Source organism: Hemiscyllium ocellatum, chromosome 2 (genome assembly GCF_020745735.1).
Source record: "Hemiscyllium ocellatum isolate sHemOce1 chromosome 2, sHemOce1.pat.X.cur, whole genome shotgun sequence".
In the NCBI taxonomy this organism is placed as follows: Eukaryota; Metazoa; Chordata; class Chondrichthyes; order Orectolobiformes; family Hemiscylliidae; genus Hemiscyllium; species Hemiscyllium ocellatum.
Window position 1 is genome coordinate 93,977,078 of NC_083402.1, and position 20,727 is coordinate 93,997,804.

Consider the following 20,727-nt stretch of genomic DNA (forward strand, 5'->3'; position numbering starts at 1 on the left):
GGGTCCTCCCATCATCTTGTTATATTTGCTTAAAACCCTTATCACCTGTCCATGGGCTCTTAAGATTATTGACCATGTTCCAACACCGATTGTTATGTCCTTTCCTAGACATTTGCCAGTAGCAACATACTGAGTGGGTGCTGTTTATAACCTCATGAAGCTGCAATTATATTCACGAGGTCATAATGACTAAGTAATTTTTGCAGCTGTTCCCTTACAATACTATGGTTTCTGATGTCCTTTCATAAGATTATCTGTTTAGACATTTTTATCATTCTAATTTTTTTGCTGATGGAGAAAAATGTTTCTTCAAGAGTGTCTCTGCATCCAAGGCCAACTGCCTTCAAAAATTTAATTACCCAATATCGAATAAATTTAAACTTCTATTATTGTATGAAAATGTATCTACTGTAATATGTAATTATAATTATTCAAAAAGCCTCATCTTGGTAAATCAAGCTTTCCCTTTCTATTTCATTTCAAAATCAGATGATTTTTATCTGAGCTGCCTTATCAGAATCTTACAGTTTGCATTCTAGTCCCATCTTACTAAGTGGCAGAAGCATTTTGGTGTCTGTTTGTCAAGGCCATGATTTCAGTTGTAAGACATGCCGCACCAGCTAAAATTTCCTTCGATTGTGTCAGTTAAAAAGAAAACCCCTGACAGCCATTTTGTCATATTCAGCCATGTGTAACTACAACATCTGTACCAATCCTGTTACTAAATCGCTGTACCACTGTTCCCTGGAAAGCAAAAGTGAACAGTACATTGGTGGATTGTTTGGATCGAGGCTTGGAGAATGCAGAGTACAAAAATTGGCTCTGTTGGTAGCCTGCTCTGTTCTGACAATGTCAAGCTTTTGGTGTGTGTTGGTTGTAGGTGTCTTGCAGTAGGGAGGAAAGCTTCACAATAAACTTCTTCCTTATCTGCAGCCCGCGAAATTAGTTTCCCCTTATTCAGTAAGAGTACAGCTATGTTTGGTTGGAACAGGAAAGCCAGCTGTACAATCTTATGTAATCTTGTACACTGTACATAAAATGCTGGCACTAGAGGTGTTTTACACCAGATCTCATGGAAATGGTAAGTGTGACTTGCCAACCAGGATTCCATTGGCATAGCTTCTAGTTTGATGCCATGATGTGACATGAAGATGCAAGCTTGTCAATTTTCAAATAGTAATTGGAAATATGTAACTTGAGTATTGCAGAAGAAGACATATTTTGTCAAAACTTTTCACCCTGCACTCATGAGATTAATTGCAAGAAATACCAAATTATATGGAAGACAACATTTATACTGGAAGAAGAGAGTGCTAATTTGTTGGCAAATAGATTCTTATTCGTAGAAGCATTGCAATGGGAAAGGCACACACTACACCTTTTTAAATTTAACTAAGTAGGTAACAGGCTTACTCTGGTTCATTTCTCAGGGCAGGGCAGTGCTCGATGAATCAGAGTTAACCTGCCTTAAAATGTAATCAAAGCAATCAACATTGACTGGTACATTTTCCATAACATTGACTCTCCAATCAGAATTAATTTGCCAACCAATCAGCGCTCTCTTCCCAGACAACACAAATGTTGATTTCTCTTTGTTTTGCTATGACAAATTGTCCTGATCAATACAAGTTAGCATGTTTTGACTAAATGTGTCGATTTTCAGCAAAGTTAATTTTGTTGTGTTTTTTTCCTCAGCATGTTCCTTCTCTTTCTGAACTCTTGGAAATAGTTCTATACTGAGGGTTTATTGACAACAGTAATTGCAATAATTTTCTTTCTGTAGACAGAATCTTCCACTTTAATCAGGTGTCTCTTGTTCACTTGCTCATAAAGTGGTGAGACACCAATACTAACTTTTCAGAGAAAAATCCAACATATGTTCTTTCAATCAGGCAATTTAGAGGACAACTGCTGGCCTCTCTCTGAAATCAAGCTCCTAAAGATGCAAGTCCTACCAAGTACGTGCCATTCAATCAGAGGGTGGCAGACCTCAGGCACAGAAATGTCTTAGAGAAAGCCATGATTGTTGTTGGGAGGACAACCAACAAGGTCCGAGGTATCAGGTAAGTGTTTTTATGAGTGGATGGGGTGGGGAATTGTTCGATGGGGTTTGGGGTTTGGATCACAGGGAGAGGGCAGGGCCGTTGGAAGGTGGTGCTCAATGACCACCTGTCAATACAGTCAGTTCTGCTATAACACGTGCTTCTTCAACACGAATTGTCTTTAACGCAATTGAAGAATTTGGACCATTATTTGCAGAATGAAAACTTTTCTTACTTGTATTGGCTATATCATGATTCCAGTCCCATTAGTTTAAATGATGCAGCTATTGCGCAATTTTCTTATAATGTGAGATCGCACGAAAACAGAACTATCGCGTTATATCAGAACCGACTGTACTCTTGACTGTGCACAAATTAGAGTTAAACAAAGAATCCCCTGCATTCACTAACCACACCCAACAAGCAGGCTGGCTGAATACTCAGGCGAACTGCCACTTATTTGTTCTATCTTATTTGGAGTGCAAATAATTCCAGTCAAGATAGGAGTAATCCATGAAGTGGTCATTAATGTACTGCTTTAGGACCTCTATTGGCATTGCGCTATGAAGGTAAAGCTTGGTCTTTCCAACCCAGAACTTAATTCTGGTGAAGGCAGAAGGACACAGTGTTCAGGTACAACATTGCCCCAGTTAATTAAATTGCCTTCCCAATTCCAGGACCACTGCAACAAGTCCAAAAGTTTCCATGTTCAATTTAATTTCCTTCATGCTTTAATCAGGAAAATATAGGAATATAATGTAAAAATGTAGAAGGTTATTTTCATGAATTAATAATCTAAATGGTAGATGAAAGTTTTAAAGAAAAGAAAATCTGGAATTCTTTTCATCAGTATTTTAAAATTGATGTTTAACCAATTGTTAACTTTAAAAGAAGGTCCCTACCTGAAACTTTAGACATTCTGCTTCTGACTACATTGGTGTATGGGAAGCATGCAAAATTAATTTAATTCAAAAGAAGAAATATCATCTGAAAACATATTGTGATGTAAGTAAGGCAAGGACTAAATGGATCAACAGGCATCCAATTTACAGGTCAAGACTTGCCCAAAATACACTGGTGTTAACAATTCTGCTTCATGAATTTAATAAAAATGCACATTAACAAATGTAAATATTAATGACTTGTTATAAAGCAAAACAGCAGGGGAATGTCTTTTTCTAAATAAATATTTATTACAAAATAATAGTATATGTATTCTTAATAAGGGTGCAAGATTTGCAATCCCCCAGTCCTCCAGTATTACCATAAAATCAAGGAAGATTGAAAGAGAATTGACAGTGTCTCTGCTCTCTACTCTTACTTTATCCAATATCCATGGATACATCTCATTCCACCCAGTCCTACCAACAGTGTATCCAATACCTTCTCCTTATCAAAGCTAAACCCTTCAAGACAGAGATTCCCTCTCTGTCACCAGGGCTGGGGCAGTATGTGCCTCATGCCCTAATCAGCTCTCCTACTCCTTTTACCACCCTTTTACTTTGGATGTGCCTACAGAAAGCTTTGCGGTTTCCCTTTATGATACCTCTTTTCATAATCCTCTCTGCTCCTTATTTTTGCTTTTCTCACTTCCATTCTGAACATTCTGTATTCAGCTTAGTTCTCAGTCATTTTTATGACCTGATACCTGACATTAGCACATTTGTTTCTTCTTTAACTTAGTTTTGATTCTCTTTCTTATCCAAGGAGCTTTGGATTTGTTTACCCCACTTTCTCGTTTGAGAGAATATGACTTGTCTGTGCCTGAACTTTGAACTTTTGAAGAGCAAAGATCTTTGAAGCTCACCATTGATCAGCTACTGTTTCTCCCACTAAGACTTGGTTCCAGTCTATCCAGCCCAGTTCGATTCATGCCCCATGAATTTGACTGTTTAATTATTCTTATTGTAGATTGATCAATATCACTTTCCACCATATTCCTAAATTTCATGATACAATGATCACTGACCCCTAAATGTTCCCCCACTGTCTACCTGTCTCACCCCATTCTCAAGAAGCAGGTGTATTCTTCTTCTTGGACTTCACACATATTGCTGTCAGAAATCAACCTGCATACAATGTAAGAATGCCTTCTCCTCACAATAATATTAGCCCGGTAGATATAAGGGAAATTAACCTGCCTCCCAACCCCATCATTTTAACCATTCATTGATGCTTACATCTCTCTCTGTAATTCCCTTACAGATTTCTTCTTCTACATGCTTCCCATTAGTTGGTGTTCTGTATATTACACCAAATAATGTAATTTCACCCCGCTTATTCCTTGGCTCCAACCAAATTGGTGCTGTCCTTGAACACCCTCAAACACTCTTCTTGAGTGCTGTCTTTAACCAAAAATATCAGACTATTGTTCCCTTTCCTATCTTTGCTGAACACTGCTGTTCCTTGAGCAAAGTCTCCATTATCCCCAATATCATAATCCCACAAGGCAATCTATGTCTGTAACTCCCCAACTTTATTAATTATACGCTGACATTCATATACAAGTAGTGTAACTGGTTTAAACATCATTACTTTCTCTCTTGCTCCAATTCCACACATTAACTTACTATTCTCTATTTTAATACTATTTGGCTCCCCCAGCTTCTTGTTTACCCCAGTATTAGTTTCTAATATTGTCTGCACACCCCTACTGAATTAGGTTAAATCTTCCCTTCATTAGTAAAACATTCTGAAAGAAACTCCAACATGACACAATTCAGATGCAGCCCCTCTGGCTGGTAATCTCTATGCACCATGTTTCCAGCCATGCATTCATTTATGTTAACTTCCTACTCTGCACTCACTTGCACATGGCACTAAGGGTAACCTAAAGATTACTATTTCAGAGATTCTTTTTCAAAGTTTTGACATAGCCCACTAAATTCTGATTGCCAGACCATATAACCCTTCCTGCCTGTGTCATTAGTACCAATGTCTAACCCAACTCCTGGGTATCGTTGCAGAACAGAGGGACCCAGAGCTTCAGGTGCAAAATTCTATGAAGTTTGTTTTGTACATAAATAGGGTGGTTAAGAAAGCATTTAGCACATATGCCTTCATTCTGGATATAAGTCTGGATACAACCTCAACCTGAGCTACAAATCTTCTCAAAACTCGCTAAGGCCTTCATTGCTCAGTGCTTTGAGTGTAAGTATTGAGAAGCCATGTTGAGGTTGTACAGGACATTGGCGAGGCTTCTTCTGTGTCCAGTTCTGATCACCCAGTTATAGGACAGATATTATTAAGCTGGAGAGGTTTCAGAAAAGATTTACCAGAATGTAGCCAGGTATGGAAGGTTTGAGTTATAAAGAAAGGTTGGGACTTTTATCATTGGAGTGTAGAAGGTTGAGAGGTGACCTGATGGAAGTCTATAAAATCATGAGGAGTATAGGTAGAATTAGGTTGGGGGATTTCAAGACTAGTGGGCGCATTTTTAAGGTTAAAAAAAAGATGAGGAGCAAATATTTTACTCAGAGGGTGGTTCGCATGTGAAATGAACTTTTTGAGGGATTGGTGGATGTAGGTACAATTACAACATTTCAAAGACATTTAAATAAGTATGTGATTAGGAAAGGTTTGAAAGGATATGGGCCAAGACCAAGCAGGTGGGGCTAATTTAATTTGTGATTATGTTCAGCATGGACTGGTTGGATTGAAGGATCTGTTCCATGCATATGACTCTATGACTCTGAGTGGAGCAGATAGGTGGTAAATGAAGTTATGTAAATAGATATGAGACTTTGGAACGAAGACCTAAGATAATAATAAAAATAAGGATGCTATTCTAAAGTATTCACAGAAGATAACTAAGTCTATCTGTGTATGAGTCAATGGGTACAGATTGTTGTTCTTAAGGCATGCGGTATTCTCAGTTTCATAAATAATGGCACAGAACATAAGAGCAGAGAGGTTATGCTGACCATATGTCAGTCTCTTCTCAGCCATCATTTGTAGTGTTGTACGTAGATCTGGGTATTGCACTTTAGGAACGATGAGAAGAAAGTGCAGAAGAGGTTTATGAGAATAGTTCTATGGATGAGAAACTTCATATATGAGAAAAGATGGTGACCTAGGGCTCTTTTTACTTGGAGGGGAGAAGGCGAAAGGACATTTGATAGGAGTTTTCAAAATCATGAGAGATCTGGACCAAATAGATACCACTCTCATTCATGAAAGATTCAAAAACTATAGGGCAGAGCTTTAAAGTGTTTTATAAAATAAGCAAATGTATCATGTATGGCATTCACTGTCTGCAAGCATGGTGCAGACAGATTCAATTGAAGGAGACATTGAAAGATTATTCAAATAGAGCCACCATGCAGTATTACAGGGAAAAGGCAGGAATTTGGCATTCAGTCAAAAAGACCAGAGAGCCAGTGCAGATACAAGGGGCTGATTGTCCCCCTTCCATATTCCCCACGTCCAATACATTTGCAACTAATTAATTAGTTTAAATACTTGAAGAAGAAAATATTTTAAAATGTCCATATCAGATTTCTCCTCAATCACTTGAAGTAATGACATATTCAATTATTTCCAATATAACACACTGCACCATTTCTAGGAAAATAGATAATGCAATCCCTTCTGACATACTGGTTGGGAAATCATGCAAGATAGAGAAAAGCCATTGAAAAAGTTCCTAAAGAATTTGTTGCTGCATTCATCTCAAGATGTTTCAATGAACATTATAATTCCAACATAAAGAAATTCCCAATTTATTTTTATTTATGATATTCATAACTGAAAATATTGTTATTGAAAAAGTTATGGCATTCTGAAATAATATAAGTCTACATTTCCAGATTTGACATTTGATTCAATGTTAATTGTTTCCACATTTTGATTATTTGCACTCAGTGTACTCTAGCTTCTTTCCAGAAATGACAGGAGAAAAATCAATCAGCATGTAAAAGGTTTTTGAAAATGTAAAGACCAAATCATCTATAAATTATGTTCATTGATTTTCTTAAAAGTATCATATGTAGATTGATTCACCAGGTTTGATGGCCATGTAGATAATTACTTGAAGCAGAATAATACTTTGTTCTAAAATTTTAATGGACTGATGCACTCACAGAGGCATCATTTCTTAGGCAAGTTTAATGGTAACATATTGCTTTACTTGCATGCCATAGAGTTTAACATGATATACCATAAACACGAATGTGAAGCTGAGTAGATACTATATAACATCACACAATTTATAACATGTATTAGGGCACTAACACATTTTATAAAGTGCAAACTATATTAATTGGATTAGCTGGACACAACTGATTTTTATCATCTCAGTAAATATTACGTTTTCTTCAGTGTGGTAATGGGACATTAACAAAGGTTCACACCTACTCCAGAAGAATTACGACACTAATACAAACCATATATATTACAGAGGAACCTCAATTATCCAGCATTCAATCAACAAAATTTCAGATTAACCGAACATGATCACAAGGCCCCGATACTTGGCTAACTATGTTATCTGGTACTCGATTATCTGGCATTCGATTAACCAAACGAAATGCTCCCCGAACTGTGTCCTTCGAATAATTGAGGTTCCTTTCAGTATACACCTTATCTCTTATTGAGCTTCTGTCCTCCCTCTCTATCTCTCTCTCTCTCTCTCTCTCCTTCTCTGTCTCCTCTATCTCTGTGTTGCGCCTCTCTCTGTATCTCAAATATCAGGAATGCTAACCTTATTTCTTGGTTCAATCTGAAATCTAGTTTGAAGATTTTCTAGTATTATGTGACTGTCAGCAATTAGATCACATCAGTAGGAATTTGAGGAAATTGTGAGAATTTGAACCTAATTTCTACACATCTGAATTCATCCCTTGATCAACAGGAGTGTTATTTTTCTTATTTGCCTAATGTTTTCTCCACCCCTAAAAGTTTTGCAGAGTGTTTATGTCTTTGCTATATCTGTGTATCAATATGGTGTGCTTGGAATTAAAAAGGATAAAGTTAAGTTCATACACTAACATAGTCGATAACCAATATGCTCCTTGTTTTTGAAATTCATCTGCTTGTGTCGGACGTGTATTTTTGAGCCTATTAAAAATCTCTTTTGCTCTAGTTAACAATAATAAAAGAATTTGATTATTTTTGGTGATTAAATAAGGTACTTACACTTTGGTAGAGCTTGTGGAATAATGGAACTTGATTTCTAGCCAAAATCATGATGCAATGTTATAGCCATCCACTTCCAGGGTGAGTGAGCTGCCTAAAGACATTTTTTGTCCATGTTATGTATTAATTGCCCCAATTGGCTGTCAGCTGTCTGCTTGCTTTTGCCATACTGCCCAAAAATTGCGTAGATTTCTGTTTTATTTATCAATGCAATTAAATGTTGTCTTTTCTTTTTCAACTGTGGTTTGGATCTCCTCCTTTCTGTGAGGGACACTAGAGCTGATATTCACTGCTATTTGATCCCAGGTAAATCTGATGGGTGAGCTTCCTAGTGCCATCTCCTGAAAGAGGATCTCCTTTCTCTCTGAAAGGCAATTGTAAGGAAGAGTCACTAAATTGAGGGACCAGCTTCTACATCTTAGGAGGCAATTCTTTGTTGTTGGGGTCAACCACCCAAGGCGAAGTTGATACTCCTGGCTTGCAGCAATTGAAGTGGTGTCCAGCAGCCTTTAAATTTGGCACCAGAACCTTTGACTTTGGAAGATTCACAGTCACTGTTATGTTTTAAGTCAGTGTATATGTATACCTTTAAGAGAGATATTGTGTCAGAATGTCTTTAACAGAGATGCTCATGATATCATCATTCTACGATAGCATGACTCCTGAGTTTATAAAGGGCTCATTAGCAATATCCACTTCCAGTTTCTTTTATTATGAGGGGTAACATCGCTTTTGCTGCAACTGGTGAAATACCCTGTGACAAGCACCACATCAGAGGTGAAGACATCCTGCTCACTCATCACATGTGATTATCCAAATCACTTGTAAAACATTTTGCTTACATAGATAATTAGGTCTGAAGATGTGATCATGTGAGATAGCTCAGCCTGGGCCATTACAGATGTAATGGCAGCTAAAACACTTGCTGCCATACCTTTACTTCAAAATGGAAAATTTCAGTGTGTGGAACTTTAGTTTCATATCTCACACTATTCTGTGTTGTGCTGTACAGCACTGCAGTCTGTATTATGCTGCACACCAAAATGCTTTATTATTTTGTACCTGCTGTGATTTTGCAGTCATAGAGGTGTACATCGAAACAGATCCTTCAGTCCAACTTGTCCATGCCGACCAGATATCCTAGCTTAATCAAATCCCAATTGCCAGCACTTGGCTCATATTGGCTCTAAACCCTTCCGATTCATATGGATGCCTTTTATTTGTTGTAATTGTACCTGCGTCCACAGCCTCATTCCATACACACGCAAAGTTCCTTTGGTCCCTTTTAAATCTTTCCCTCTCAACCTAAACAAATGCTCTCTAGTTATGGACTCCACCACATCACAGAAAAGACCTTGTCTATTTATCCTATACATGCCCCTCATGATTTTATAAACCTATGTAAGGTCACCCCTCAGCCTCTATCTCATCAGGAAAAACAGCCCCAGAACATCCAGTTGTAGCTGAAACTCTTCAACCTTGGCAACATCCTTGTAAATCGTTTCTACTCAGGTCTAGGAAGATCAGTCTTGTACCCATTAGCAACTCTGCTGGTACTCTAATTGCATTTGGGGTGATCCTGTAATCAAATAAGAACAGTTACAGCTTTGTACTTAGGGAGGCTTTGGCTCTTCAAGAGCCAGCCAGCCTTCAAAATTTGGACTACACTTTCTGCCAGACTATGGAATGATGGCTGGTATGGAATTATCATCATATGCCGATTCTCATTTGACTTTAAGAAATATTCAAAATCCCTGGTGGCAAATAATGGCCTGTTTTCTGTGACCAATACTTCCTGGACTCTGTGCTTTGCAAAAGACGTTGTTGGTTTTGCCAATCACCTTAAGATAGGGTTCTCTGTCTTCCAGTGGGAACAGCTTCTCCCTGTGTACTCTGTATCGACTCTTATATTAATGTTGGGAAAGGGAAAATTCTTGCCATGAAGATTACAAAAGCGTTCTTCAAGGTCCAGGACAAATTTTAAAACTTTGGTGTTGAAAGGGTTCAAAAAAAGAAGAGAGCGAAAGTCTACCAAGGCACTCCTGGTGGAAGAGGCAAACTCACATGCATTTTTTATCAACTATGTCGAATACCAAGGAACTTAATCTGGTGCTAAAACACCCAGGAGACTCACCAAGAAAAAAGGACTGGCCTATATACATGACACAGGGGACATATGTAGTGATTATAATGAGCTCAGCCAGGTGGACTTTATAGAATGTGAGTTCCCTGATTAGACCAGATTAACAGCCCCAACAGGAGCTTGGCTGACATGAAAGCATTGTGTGTCAGGGATACTGTCACTCTGGTGCTGAATCTATATGAGGTGGTACTATAGTCAAGGACTGTTCATGTATAAGTAGTGATTTAGTGACAGGATACCTGCCTCTGTAGAGTTATTTCAGTTACTAATGAATTATTCCATTCAAGGATGCATCCAAACATAACTTCAGGCAGCCAGCACCACTCTCTGAATTCAAAAATGAAACTAAAACCATGCACAAAATTAGAAACGCAAATTGAACTTAAACTCTTCTTCCATTTTATCATTTAGAAACTTGGGTTCTAACGTATCATCATTATAGATGAAACAAAATGCAGGTTAAAAGGAGAAGCATCATAGAATACTAGTTAAATTGCTCATGAAGAAAGTTGGTGTAGTTCAATGGGCTGAATGATCTCATTTTGTTTCGTAATCATTCTGTTATTCTTAGTTAGTGTCCTCAAATATATGTGTAGATAACACCAACTTTAAGCATCAAAGAGCATGATACACATTCCTCTGCTTATTCAGAATACCCTACTAATTCAATGGTTTACTAGTACAATAAGCAAATTCATCAAAGAGGTCCAACTTGATTCCAAATTCTTCTCACTCAGGGAATAATCTTGAAATACAAAGGAGGTCCCACATATGGAATAACTCCATATAATAACTAGATTTTTGCCTGAGAGAATAGTGTAAAAACTAATAAACTGTAACCAGCTGAGTAGATAGAAACCCAAGCTGATCCACTACAGAATATGCCTCCAGAAATGATGGCCTCCCAAAGGCTTAGAGGAAACAATTGGTAACATAAATTACAGCATTTCATATAAGAATAAAGCTTTGTTTCATCGTATTGAATTTCACAGAATTATATTAATATACTACGCTGGAAATACATTACTGGAAACAATATTTATCCTTTTGTCACAAATTGAAGAATTTTAGAAAGACATGTTCAATCAATAGTATATTTCTGAAAGACTTTGAAGCCAATATGATTGACTTCTCTCTTCAAAAGTCAAACGGTATCCATATATTTAAGATAGTCCTAATGTATTGAGCATTTTCTCAACCCTCTGAACCAGTTTTGCAAATACATCACACCAATAGTGAAAATTTGATCCTAATCCACAAACATAACAGCAATACCAAACATAATGTCTCAGAATAATATTTTGATCCTTTCATGAAACGATTATGCTTTAGTTCTTATGTTCTGCAATATAGTATGTTGCCTCTGGTACCAGGGGAGATGACCTGGGGGGTGCAGTGAGAGAGAGACTCACTGAAATCCTTGTAGAGGGAGGAAGAGAGCTTCTTCAAGGAAGGCATCCTTGCAAGAGGATTCGCAGTAGGTTAAAATCTTCGAGTAAAAAGTGAGGTCTGCAGATGCTGGAGATCAGAGCTGAAAATGTGTTGCTGGTTAAAGCACAGCAGGTTAGGCAGCATCCAAGGAACAGGAAATTCATTCCTGATGAAGGGCTCTGGCCCGAAATGTCGAATTTCCTGTTCCTTGGATGCTGCCTAACCTGCTGTGCTTTAACCAGCAACACATTTTCAGCTCTGATCTCCAGCATCTGCAGAACTCACTTTTTACTCTGGTACTAGGGTCAAGGATGTTGCTGAGAGGCTGTAAAATATTCCAAGGGGGTAGAATGAACAGCCAGAGTTCTGGTTCATTTGGGAACTAATGACATAGAGAAAACAGAGGAATTACAAAATGAGATTCTTGCTAAGCAGTGCTGAGATGCCTATTCACAACGATAATTGCTTGTTCATAGCTTCAGTACCAAAACTCTGATCATTAATGTACAACTTCCTATCTTACTGCCCATTGTAATGACATTAGATGTCAATAATTCCTAACATGAAAGTCAGAGTGGATACCTGGTAACTCCAGCTCACTGCTTGCTCCTCTGTGTCCTGACACCCAGAACCAACATTTCAGGGCATGTTCCAGGGCACCATTTGTTGTATCCCACATTAAAGCATATTGAGATCTACCACATGCCACCCTCTCAGAAATTTCATGGCACCAGTCCAGTCCACTTACAGGATGCTTCTGCACTTTAATATTCCATTTTGAGGTGCATTGCAAAGCTGATGCAAGTACGTTTTTATGCAGGGGCAGACACCCACATGACAAATTGCGTACGTTATACACTTACTGCCAAAAATAGAAATTGCTGGAAAAGCTCAACAAGTTTTTGGAGAGAAATCAGTGTTAACATTCAGGATTTCATGTTCCTTCCTCAGAGCTGAAGGAAGCTCGGAAAATGTCAGGTCATATGCAGAAGATAGGATGGGGAGAGGGGGTAAGGAGTAACCAATAGGAGCCCAAAGAGAGAGAACAGTTGGACAGACAAAGGAGTGGGTAACAATCTGGCTAGGAGAGTGAATAGCTATTAATGGGGACTGTTAGTGGCTAACAATGGATTATGTGTAATAGCAGACTTTATGAGAACAAGGCCTGGGTGTGTTAGGGTTGAGGTAAAAACATGGGAGAGTTCAAGCCCTAAAGCTATTGAACTCTACATTGAATTCAGAAGGCTGCAGTGTCCACAAACGAAAAATACTGCTCACTTACCATCTTAGTTCTCACTCATTTAGTGCCTATCTGAATGCTCACATCATCCCTTCCCTGCCTTGCCTCTTAGTGCAGGCACAGAGACAGCCAGCTTGTCTTGTTGGTCAACAGGCCTCAGTCAAAGGGCAAACACCTTTCAGTATTGCTCAAGTGCTACATCAATGTTACACCTAGTCCATGTATCACCCAGCTTGTGTGAAAAACACTGTATGTGCAGCTGTTTTCACTGTATGTGGAGTATCTATTACCATGCAACAACAGTTTTTTCTCTTATGCATTGGCTCATTGTGTGCAATGCTCCAAACACTGCTCACCATTTTATGCAAGACCAACACCTTTGGTCATTGAGACCAGTGAAGAAATAACAATGGTTGTGTACCTGGAAAAATTGTGGCGATTTAACTTGGTCCCTTGTAAGTGCCATGTTTACCCTGCCTACACATGGTGTAGCAGCTTTGTAGTAGGGCTTTGCTCCATTAGGCATCATGTATGGAACAGAAAATCTAACTCCTATCCTGACAGTTACAGTGGGGGTTAGACAGAGACTCCAGCAAACAAATTTATTGTCATAGTCAAGTGCGTGTTAACAAACATGAGGCTTTATCTACAGTGAGAAGTGACCCCAGGCCTCAAGAGGTTTTGTTTCTTCCTTCCCCTTCTACGATGTCTGAGTGTAGGCCCAGGTCCCATAGTTGGGCTCCCCATAATGAAGCCTGTTAGCCTTGGAGATTTGGTTGGGTGGCCTGGTGGTTTTGTTAGAAAGCCCAGATATTGGAGACTGTCCTTGCCAGAAGTAAATGCACTCCTCAGCACAAACTCCACAAACATGAAGGTGGCAGCATGGTGGACATAGAAGGCTCAGACACTCTGGAGTGTCTTGAGGGTCCTGTGTTGAGTTTCTCCTCTGGTCAGGTACTGACTGCTGAGCACCATTTTCTGGGGCAAGCGCATGCAAGTCAATTTGCATTTCCACCCGACCATGAGACTGCTGAGCTGGCTTTCTATAGCAGAGACCACCTGACCATGGCGGCAGCCAGAGGATTGCATACCTGAGGCAAGAGCGCTGCTTCAGTCATGCTGCCTCTGGACTATGAGGGACATTGCTCCCACTTGCCAGCCTGCTGCTCTTGTGTCTGCCGCTGCATATAGGTGAAGCCACTGATTGCTGACACCAAGTGATCCTCTCCTGCTTTGAGCTGAGCAGGTATCTGATAACCAGGAGTCCACCGAGTGCCAGTGACCTGGGGCATTTCGTTCTCAGCCAAGCGCAGAGATGTTGCAATAAAGTACTCACTTGCTGGTTCAACAGATGCTTTTCTCCCTGTTGTATGCACTGTATTTGAACTAGCAGGGATGTCAGGAGGCAGCACTGCTGATGCTTGCTCTGCAGCCTCTGAACACTGTTCCTTCGAGATGCTGGTGTGTCTTTATGATGATCTGCTGAGAATGTAGACTTTCCATTTGTACCTCAAAGATACAAAAGAAAGAGGTTGTAGCAGACAAGGATTACAGTTTGTGCAATGAATGACACAGGCAGTGGGATTAATATAAGAGCTGCACTGGAATGACAAATGGTATTTACTCATTTGAAGGGACAAATCTTGGTATTTTGCAGGAGTAATCCTCTTCTCTTGCAAGAAACAAAATTATTTATTCATAAGCTAAGGAATCGAAAATCAGACTCCCCATGACCCTTTGGCCCTCTTTTCTCTGTTAAAGCACTTTTCACCTGGTATGTGAGAAAGGGAGTGATTGGGTGAGATGAAAACAGTGATACAGCTATAGTGGTGGTGCAGATGAAGGAATAGTCTTGAGCTCTCTTATGTAAATGAATAGGCAGCGCAGAGGGTATGCATGGTTAATCATGTATGGTTTTGGGCTGGATAGGAGAGAATGAGGAAAGATGATGTATGCAATATTGAGAGTGATAGAGCATGAGCCTTGGTTGGTGGTGCGTGCAGTAAAATGGGCAGAATGACTGTGAGGTAACAGAAGATGGTGGCACTTGCCCTGGCTGAACAGAAGAGGCCCTTAACCTTCTTCAAGCATTACTGTGCATCCCTCAGCTCTGTGGAGACTTCTTTTTAATCACTTGTGGAACATGAAAATCACAGACTATTCAGCATTTTATTGCCTGTACCTCATTGGTCTTAGAAGATGGTGGTGAGCTGCCTTCTTGAACTGCTACAGTCCACATGCTGTAGGTTGAACCACAATGCTCCAATGGAGGGAATTCCAGGATTTTGACCTTGCAGCAATGAAGAAGCAGCAATATATTTCCATATAAGAATAGTGAGTAGTTTGGAGGGGACCTTGTAGGTGGTGGTGTTCCCATTTTTCTAGGGATCTTCCTAAAATGGTCATGGGTTTGGAAGATGCAGTTTTCATCCCAGCACATTGAAAGATGGCACAGGCACCAGGAATGCAGGTCCACTCTGAGATAGCTGGTAAGTTGAGCCATCTATGCTGAGCACAAGAATCAGGCTAGTGTTGGATGGGCAGAGCACCATGGGATGTGGTAACTCATTAATTAAGCAAATGTACGATAATGCAGCAAGAAATCTCACTAGGCCTCATGTATTATCTTTGCGAGTCTGGGGTTTTTTTTTGTCGTCCCATCTCTGTGTTGACAGTAGGTAACATCCTCAAAGAGCAGTTTCTCACCATGTGTGACGTGCTATTAAGGATTCTGAAACAGGAATTTGTGGCATGGTGGCTCAGTGGTTAACACTGCTGCATCACAGCGCAAGGGACCTGGGTTCAAATCGAGTCTCTGTGACTGTATGAAGTTTTCATGCTCTCCCCGTTTCTATGTGGATTTCTTCTGGTTCTCTTGTTTCCTCCCACAGTCCAAAGATGTCGAGGTTAGGTGGATTGACCACACTAAATTGTCCTGTTATATCCAGAAATGTGCAGGTTAGATGAGTGAGCTATGAGAACTGCAGGGTCACAGCGATACAATATACAATAGGGGAGGGGGGGTAGATGAGATGCCCTTTGGAAGGTTGCTGTGGACTTGATGGGCTGAATGGCCTGTCTCCACACTGCAGGAATTCTAGTTTTAAAATATTCTATATTCTATTCTGAGAAGCAGAGCAAGTCTGTAAGGCACACATATAAAATCAAAAAAAGAAAGAAAATGACAGTTAAAGAGAAAAAAAAAGCCATTCATATATGACCTTCTGTGAAACTTGGCAAAATTGACACTTAACCAAAATATTGGCACACTCGGGATTACACACTGAATCATTTTTCAACTCCTACTTTTGAACAGCAGACTAAACGAAAATAGATTGGAAAGTAAAAACTGAAGTGCTTCTGTGTTTTGTGTTTTTTCTCATTGTACTGGAATGCAGTACAATACTGGTGGGGGTCAGGGTGGGGAGGATATTGGGAAAATAATCATTCTCCAAGAATTCAAAGATATCTACACATTTTGCCAATGCCGAGGATTAGTCAACAATTACATGGAAATGGTCTTGATTTCGGAAAGATCTAATGTCTTCTAAACTGTGTAAACTTTATTATTCCTGCCTGCATAAGTCGCACCCCTCCCCTTTAAACACATTGCCTCTGTCTATGTTTGATGATAACTTCTTATTGGCATTAAAATCCTTTTAAACGTCACTCAAAACAGTAATTGGCATTTTACTTCAGGGCAAATCTGAAAAAAAAATTCAAGTTAAATATTTAAGATATACACTATGAATAAAACATATAGAACAAATTGTTATCACCATCTTAGCTAAAAGTCAACTTTTTTTGTTAATTTGAATTTCAGTTTTTCGCCTGGTTAAATTATTTGCTTTGCACAACAAAATGTAACGAGCGGTTAATTCTTTGTCTTTAACTGTCACTTCCTTTCTCTTTGCTGTTTGAGTTTGTAATGTGTATATTCCAAGCAGACTTTCCCTGGCACTCTGGGTTTCTCTGGCAGAACTTCGAGCCGTACTAGCACGTCACACACTGTCCTCTGAGGGCGTTACCTGCCGCCAACTCTGAGGCAGAACAACAAGAACGACCAGGCTGACATGAATATAACACTTGTGGAAGCTCGTAGTCTGTAAGGCAGAGTGAGAATCGCGAAGAACACAGCAGCAAGCTGCAGCAGTAAAACAACAAGGGCACTCGCAAGGGCTGAGAACACTACAGAGAAAAAGTGGAAAACTGCAATAGGCTAATTAAAGGAATGAGCAGCAAATGATCGAAACAAATACAGCAACTTGAAACTGAAAAGAATGAAATCCAGAGCTATTCAATATAAGAGTCTGCGGAAGAAGCAATAATCCGGAAAACTGTATGCCACCACCCCCCCCCCCCCCCCCACCACAATTAATTTGATACACCGAAAGGTGTCTCGGCAGCAGGATTGAGAAATACTGACACAAACCAGGGAATGTTTAATGAAAGCCTTGGCGTGGCTGAGGAGTTTCGAAGAAGTGCATTTGAAGGGAAAAATTAGGTGTGCGAATTTAACACAGGAAAACAGCAAAGGTATCGAGACTGAAGCAACAATGATTTCTGAATTGAAAACGCTACAATTAAAAACGATTCTGATCAGGGCAAACTCGGAGACTTGCGGCTAGTCACCACCCCGAACCTAAACACTAACTTGTTAAGTACTGGCTCCAAAGCTAAAAATAATGTGAAAGGTGAGTCTTTATTTTCTAAAGTTCACTGAGCCTGACGTTTTTGTTATCTTTTCTGTCTGAGGTTATTGTTATGCTATTCAAGTGTTAGAAAACAAAAACAAAGATGGTCAACAAACTTATTTTAAACACTTGGATAATTACTTAAATATTGGGATTTTGCAATTTTGCATCTGTAAATACGTACATTTGGCGAGTCTCCCAATGTCTAATGAACATTCTTCCAAAGGCTTTTAGTGGTTTCACTGCAAGAATTTGTAAATAGAGGACGGGAATCTAACAGAACAACACTCATTGAATCCGATTCTTTTTTTTCTTTCGCCCCATTGACTTCTCTAATTGGGATATTTGAGTTCCGAGTCCAAGGTTGGGGCTGGGTGGTGGGGTTGGGGAGGTGGGGGTTGCTGGGGACCTAATTATTTTACATACTTTTAACGCAAACTTAAAATATTCAGTGAATCAGTGCCAAGTGTTGCCAGAGAAAGAAGCATCTTTTATAAACCTGTCATTTACTGAACTTTTTTTAATTCAATGTAAATTGATAATTGAAGAAATGGCAACTTTCTGAATCAAATAGTCTTGACTTAGAATTTAAATAAACCCCGTACAAGCAAAATCTGTCTTTCATCATGATATTTTCACAAATTGTTTAGGCATTTAGGAGTATGGAACTATGAATACACATGGTATGTATAATAATACATTGTAAATGAATGAAAACCACGCAAGAAAGGTTATCTTGGTGTTCATTGCTGTTCTTTCTGCCTGACATCTGCGAGCAGTTAGATGTAAATTATGTGACTCTAGTGCAAATAAATCAAATGGTAATTCAAATATCTAACAACCCCATAATTTCTGAGGTTTCATGTATTAATCAATCATTCATTCTTTACATAGCACTATCCATACCTAAGGAATTTTCTGCATTTAGATGCAAACAATGATTTCCAAAACTGACCAGGTTTTTGACCTGTCTTAATGAAACGAACTCGGCATTTCAAAACTTCCTAATACTCTTAATAGGATATTTCAAATGAATATTGTGTACTTGTTTAAGAAATCTTTGATGCTTTATCTCAGATCAATAGGAATCAGTTCTGTATGTCAACAGCATGTCGTGAAAATTTATAGAACATTGATCAAATATTGTGTTCAATTTTACAGATTTTAAAGTTTCACGCGCTGTGCCAATGTTTGCTGGGAGCATTGACAGTATGGATCACGAGCTTTCTTCAGGCTCTGTATTAATAATAGGGCAAAGCTCCATCTAGTGGTCAAGATCTAACACTACAAAAAAGCTTCAAAACAAACATGCCTTTAATCCCTCTTCCAGCTGAAATGCTCATCAGCAATGGGTGCGTCAAAACAGACCTCATTGAGAGCCATTATAATTACACAGGGAAATTCAACAAAAAAGGAAAACCTAACAATGGGATGGACCTAACTACTGTGGCCTTTCTGATCATCTGCAGCTTCATTGTGCTTGAAAACCTTATGGTTCTCCTTGCCATTTGGAAAAACAACAAATTTCATAATCGCATGTACTATTTCATTGGTAATTTAGCCCTATCCGATCTTCTGGCAGGAATAGCTTACAAAGTAAACATTCTTATGTCTGGAAATAAAACGTTTGGCCTCACGACAACTGTATGGTTCATCAGGGAAGGAAGTATGTTTGTAGCATTGGGAGCCTCCACCTTTAGTTTGCTAGCAATAGCAATCGAGAGACACATGACTATGATAAAAATGCGGCCCTATGATGCTAGTAAAAAGTACAGAGTTTTCCTCCTCATTGGTGCTTGTTGGCTGATATCCATTTTACTCGGTGCCTTGCCTATCCTCGGTTGGAATTGTATCTGTAACTTCTCAGACTGTTCCACAGTCCTGCCACTTTACTCCAAAACATATGTTGTCTTCTGCATCAGCATCTTCAGTGCAATTTTGTTGGCCATCGTAATACTTTATGCTCGTATTTATATATTGGTTAAGACAAGTAGCCGCAAAGTTTCAAACAGAAAATTTACAAAAAACAATTCAGAGAAATCGATGGCTCTGCTGAAGACAGTGGTGATCGTTGTAGGAATTTTCATTGCATGTTGGTCCCCACTTTTCATTTTCTTGCTCCTTGATGTAGCTTGTAAACCAAATAAGTGCAGTATATTGTATCAAGAGGATTGGTTTATTGCAGTTGCAGTCCTCAATTCTGGCATGAATCCCATCATCTACACTTTGGCAAGCAAAGAGATGCGTCGGGCTTTCTTCCGACTTCTTTGTGGCTGTCTAGCCAGTACCAAAGTCTCCAAGGCCTTACCAATTAAGTTAACTGCAGATAACAGCAAAAACAACTCCAGTGGCAGTAATTCACAAAAAGTGAAGGAAGGAGAGCTGTCACAAATCAATACCCCATCAAATGTAATCAAATCTGTGAACTTAACAACTCCCAATGGAGAACTTTAATCTTTGGAGACTATAATGCCTTAATATACAGTATTACCTTCACAAATTAGTAATTCATAATTCTAATTTTCTTGGAATTCTTAATTTCCTCTGAAACAGATATTTCATTTTGTAGTTTCAGGTTATGAAATAATTCCAGACTTCTGATACCTTTAACACTGAAATCACAAGTTAAATGTTCTTGCAATACATATTGTACAGAAGATTTTATCAAACATTCCCATAAAATTCCATTAATTCAGAACTTCAAATCTGAAGTTTTCTTTGGTATTTCAGAATAGTGTTAATCAGAAATTCCTCTCTTTGCTATCTTAATTTAAATATATATTTGTGTGACCTCTGATGAGACAGTTGAGCAAGAAATTTGAGCCCAGTGTGATAATATTTGTGGACTATATTCTCATAAAATAATTTCAGGAGATTCCACTAAATTTAATTCTTCTCCATAACTTTTGAAGCACCATTTAATACCTTTGACAATGATCTGGACTTCCAGGCCTCATTACCACTGTGAAACTATGTTATTAAAATTAGTAGCATGCAATTTCTTCTGTCCATAAAATAGCAGTGTTAGATAATTCAACCTTT

The 20,727-nt window shown here is 38.9% G+C and overlaps 1 protein-coding gene across 1 annotated transcript; it reads left to right on the plus strand.

Annotated features, from left to right (window-relative positions):
- Positions 1–17,051: 17,051 nt before the first annotated feature.
- Positions 17,052–20,325, plus strand: LOC132824242 (sphingosine 1-phosphate receptor 3-like). The gene is made up of 2 exons (XM_060838563.1): positions 17,052–17,685; positions 18,847–20,325. The coding sequence occupies exon 2, from the start codon at positions 18,994–18,996 to the stop codon at positions 20,137–20,139; it is 1,146 nt and encodes a 381-aa protein (XP_060694546.1). The 5' UTR covers positions 17,052–17,685; positions 18,847–18,993; the 3' UTR covers positions 20,140–20,325.
- Positions 20,326–20,727: the final 402 nt, after the last annotated feature.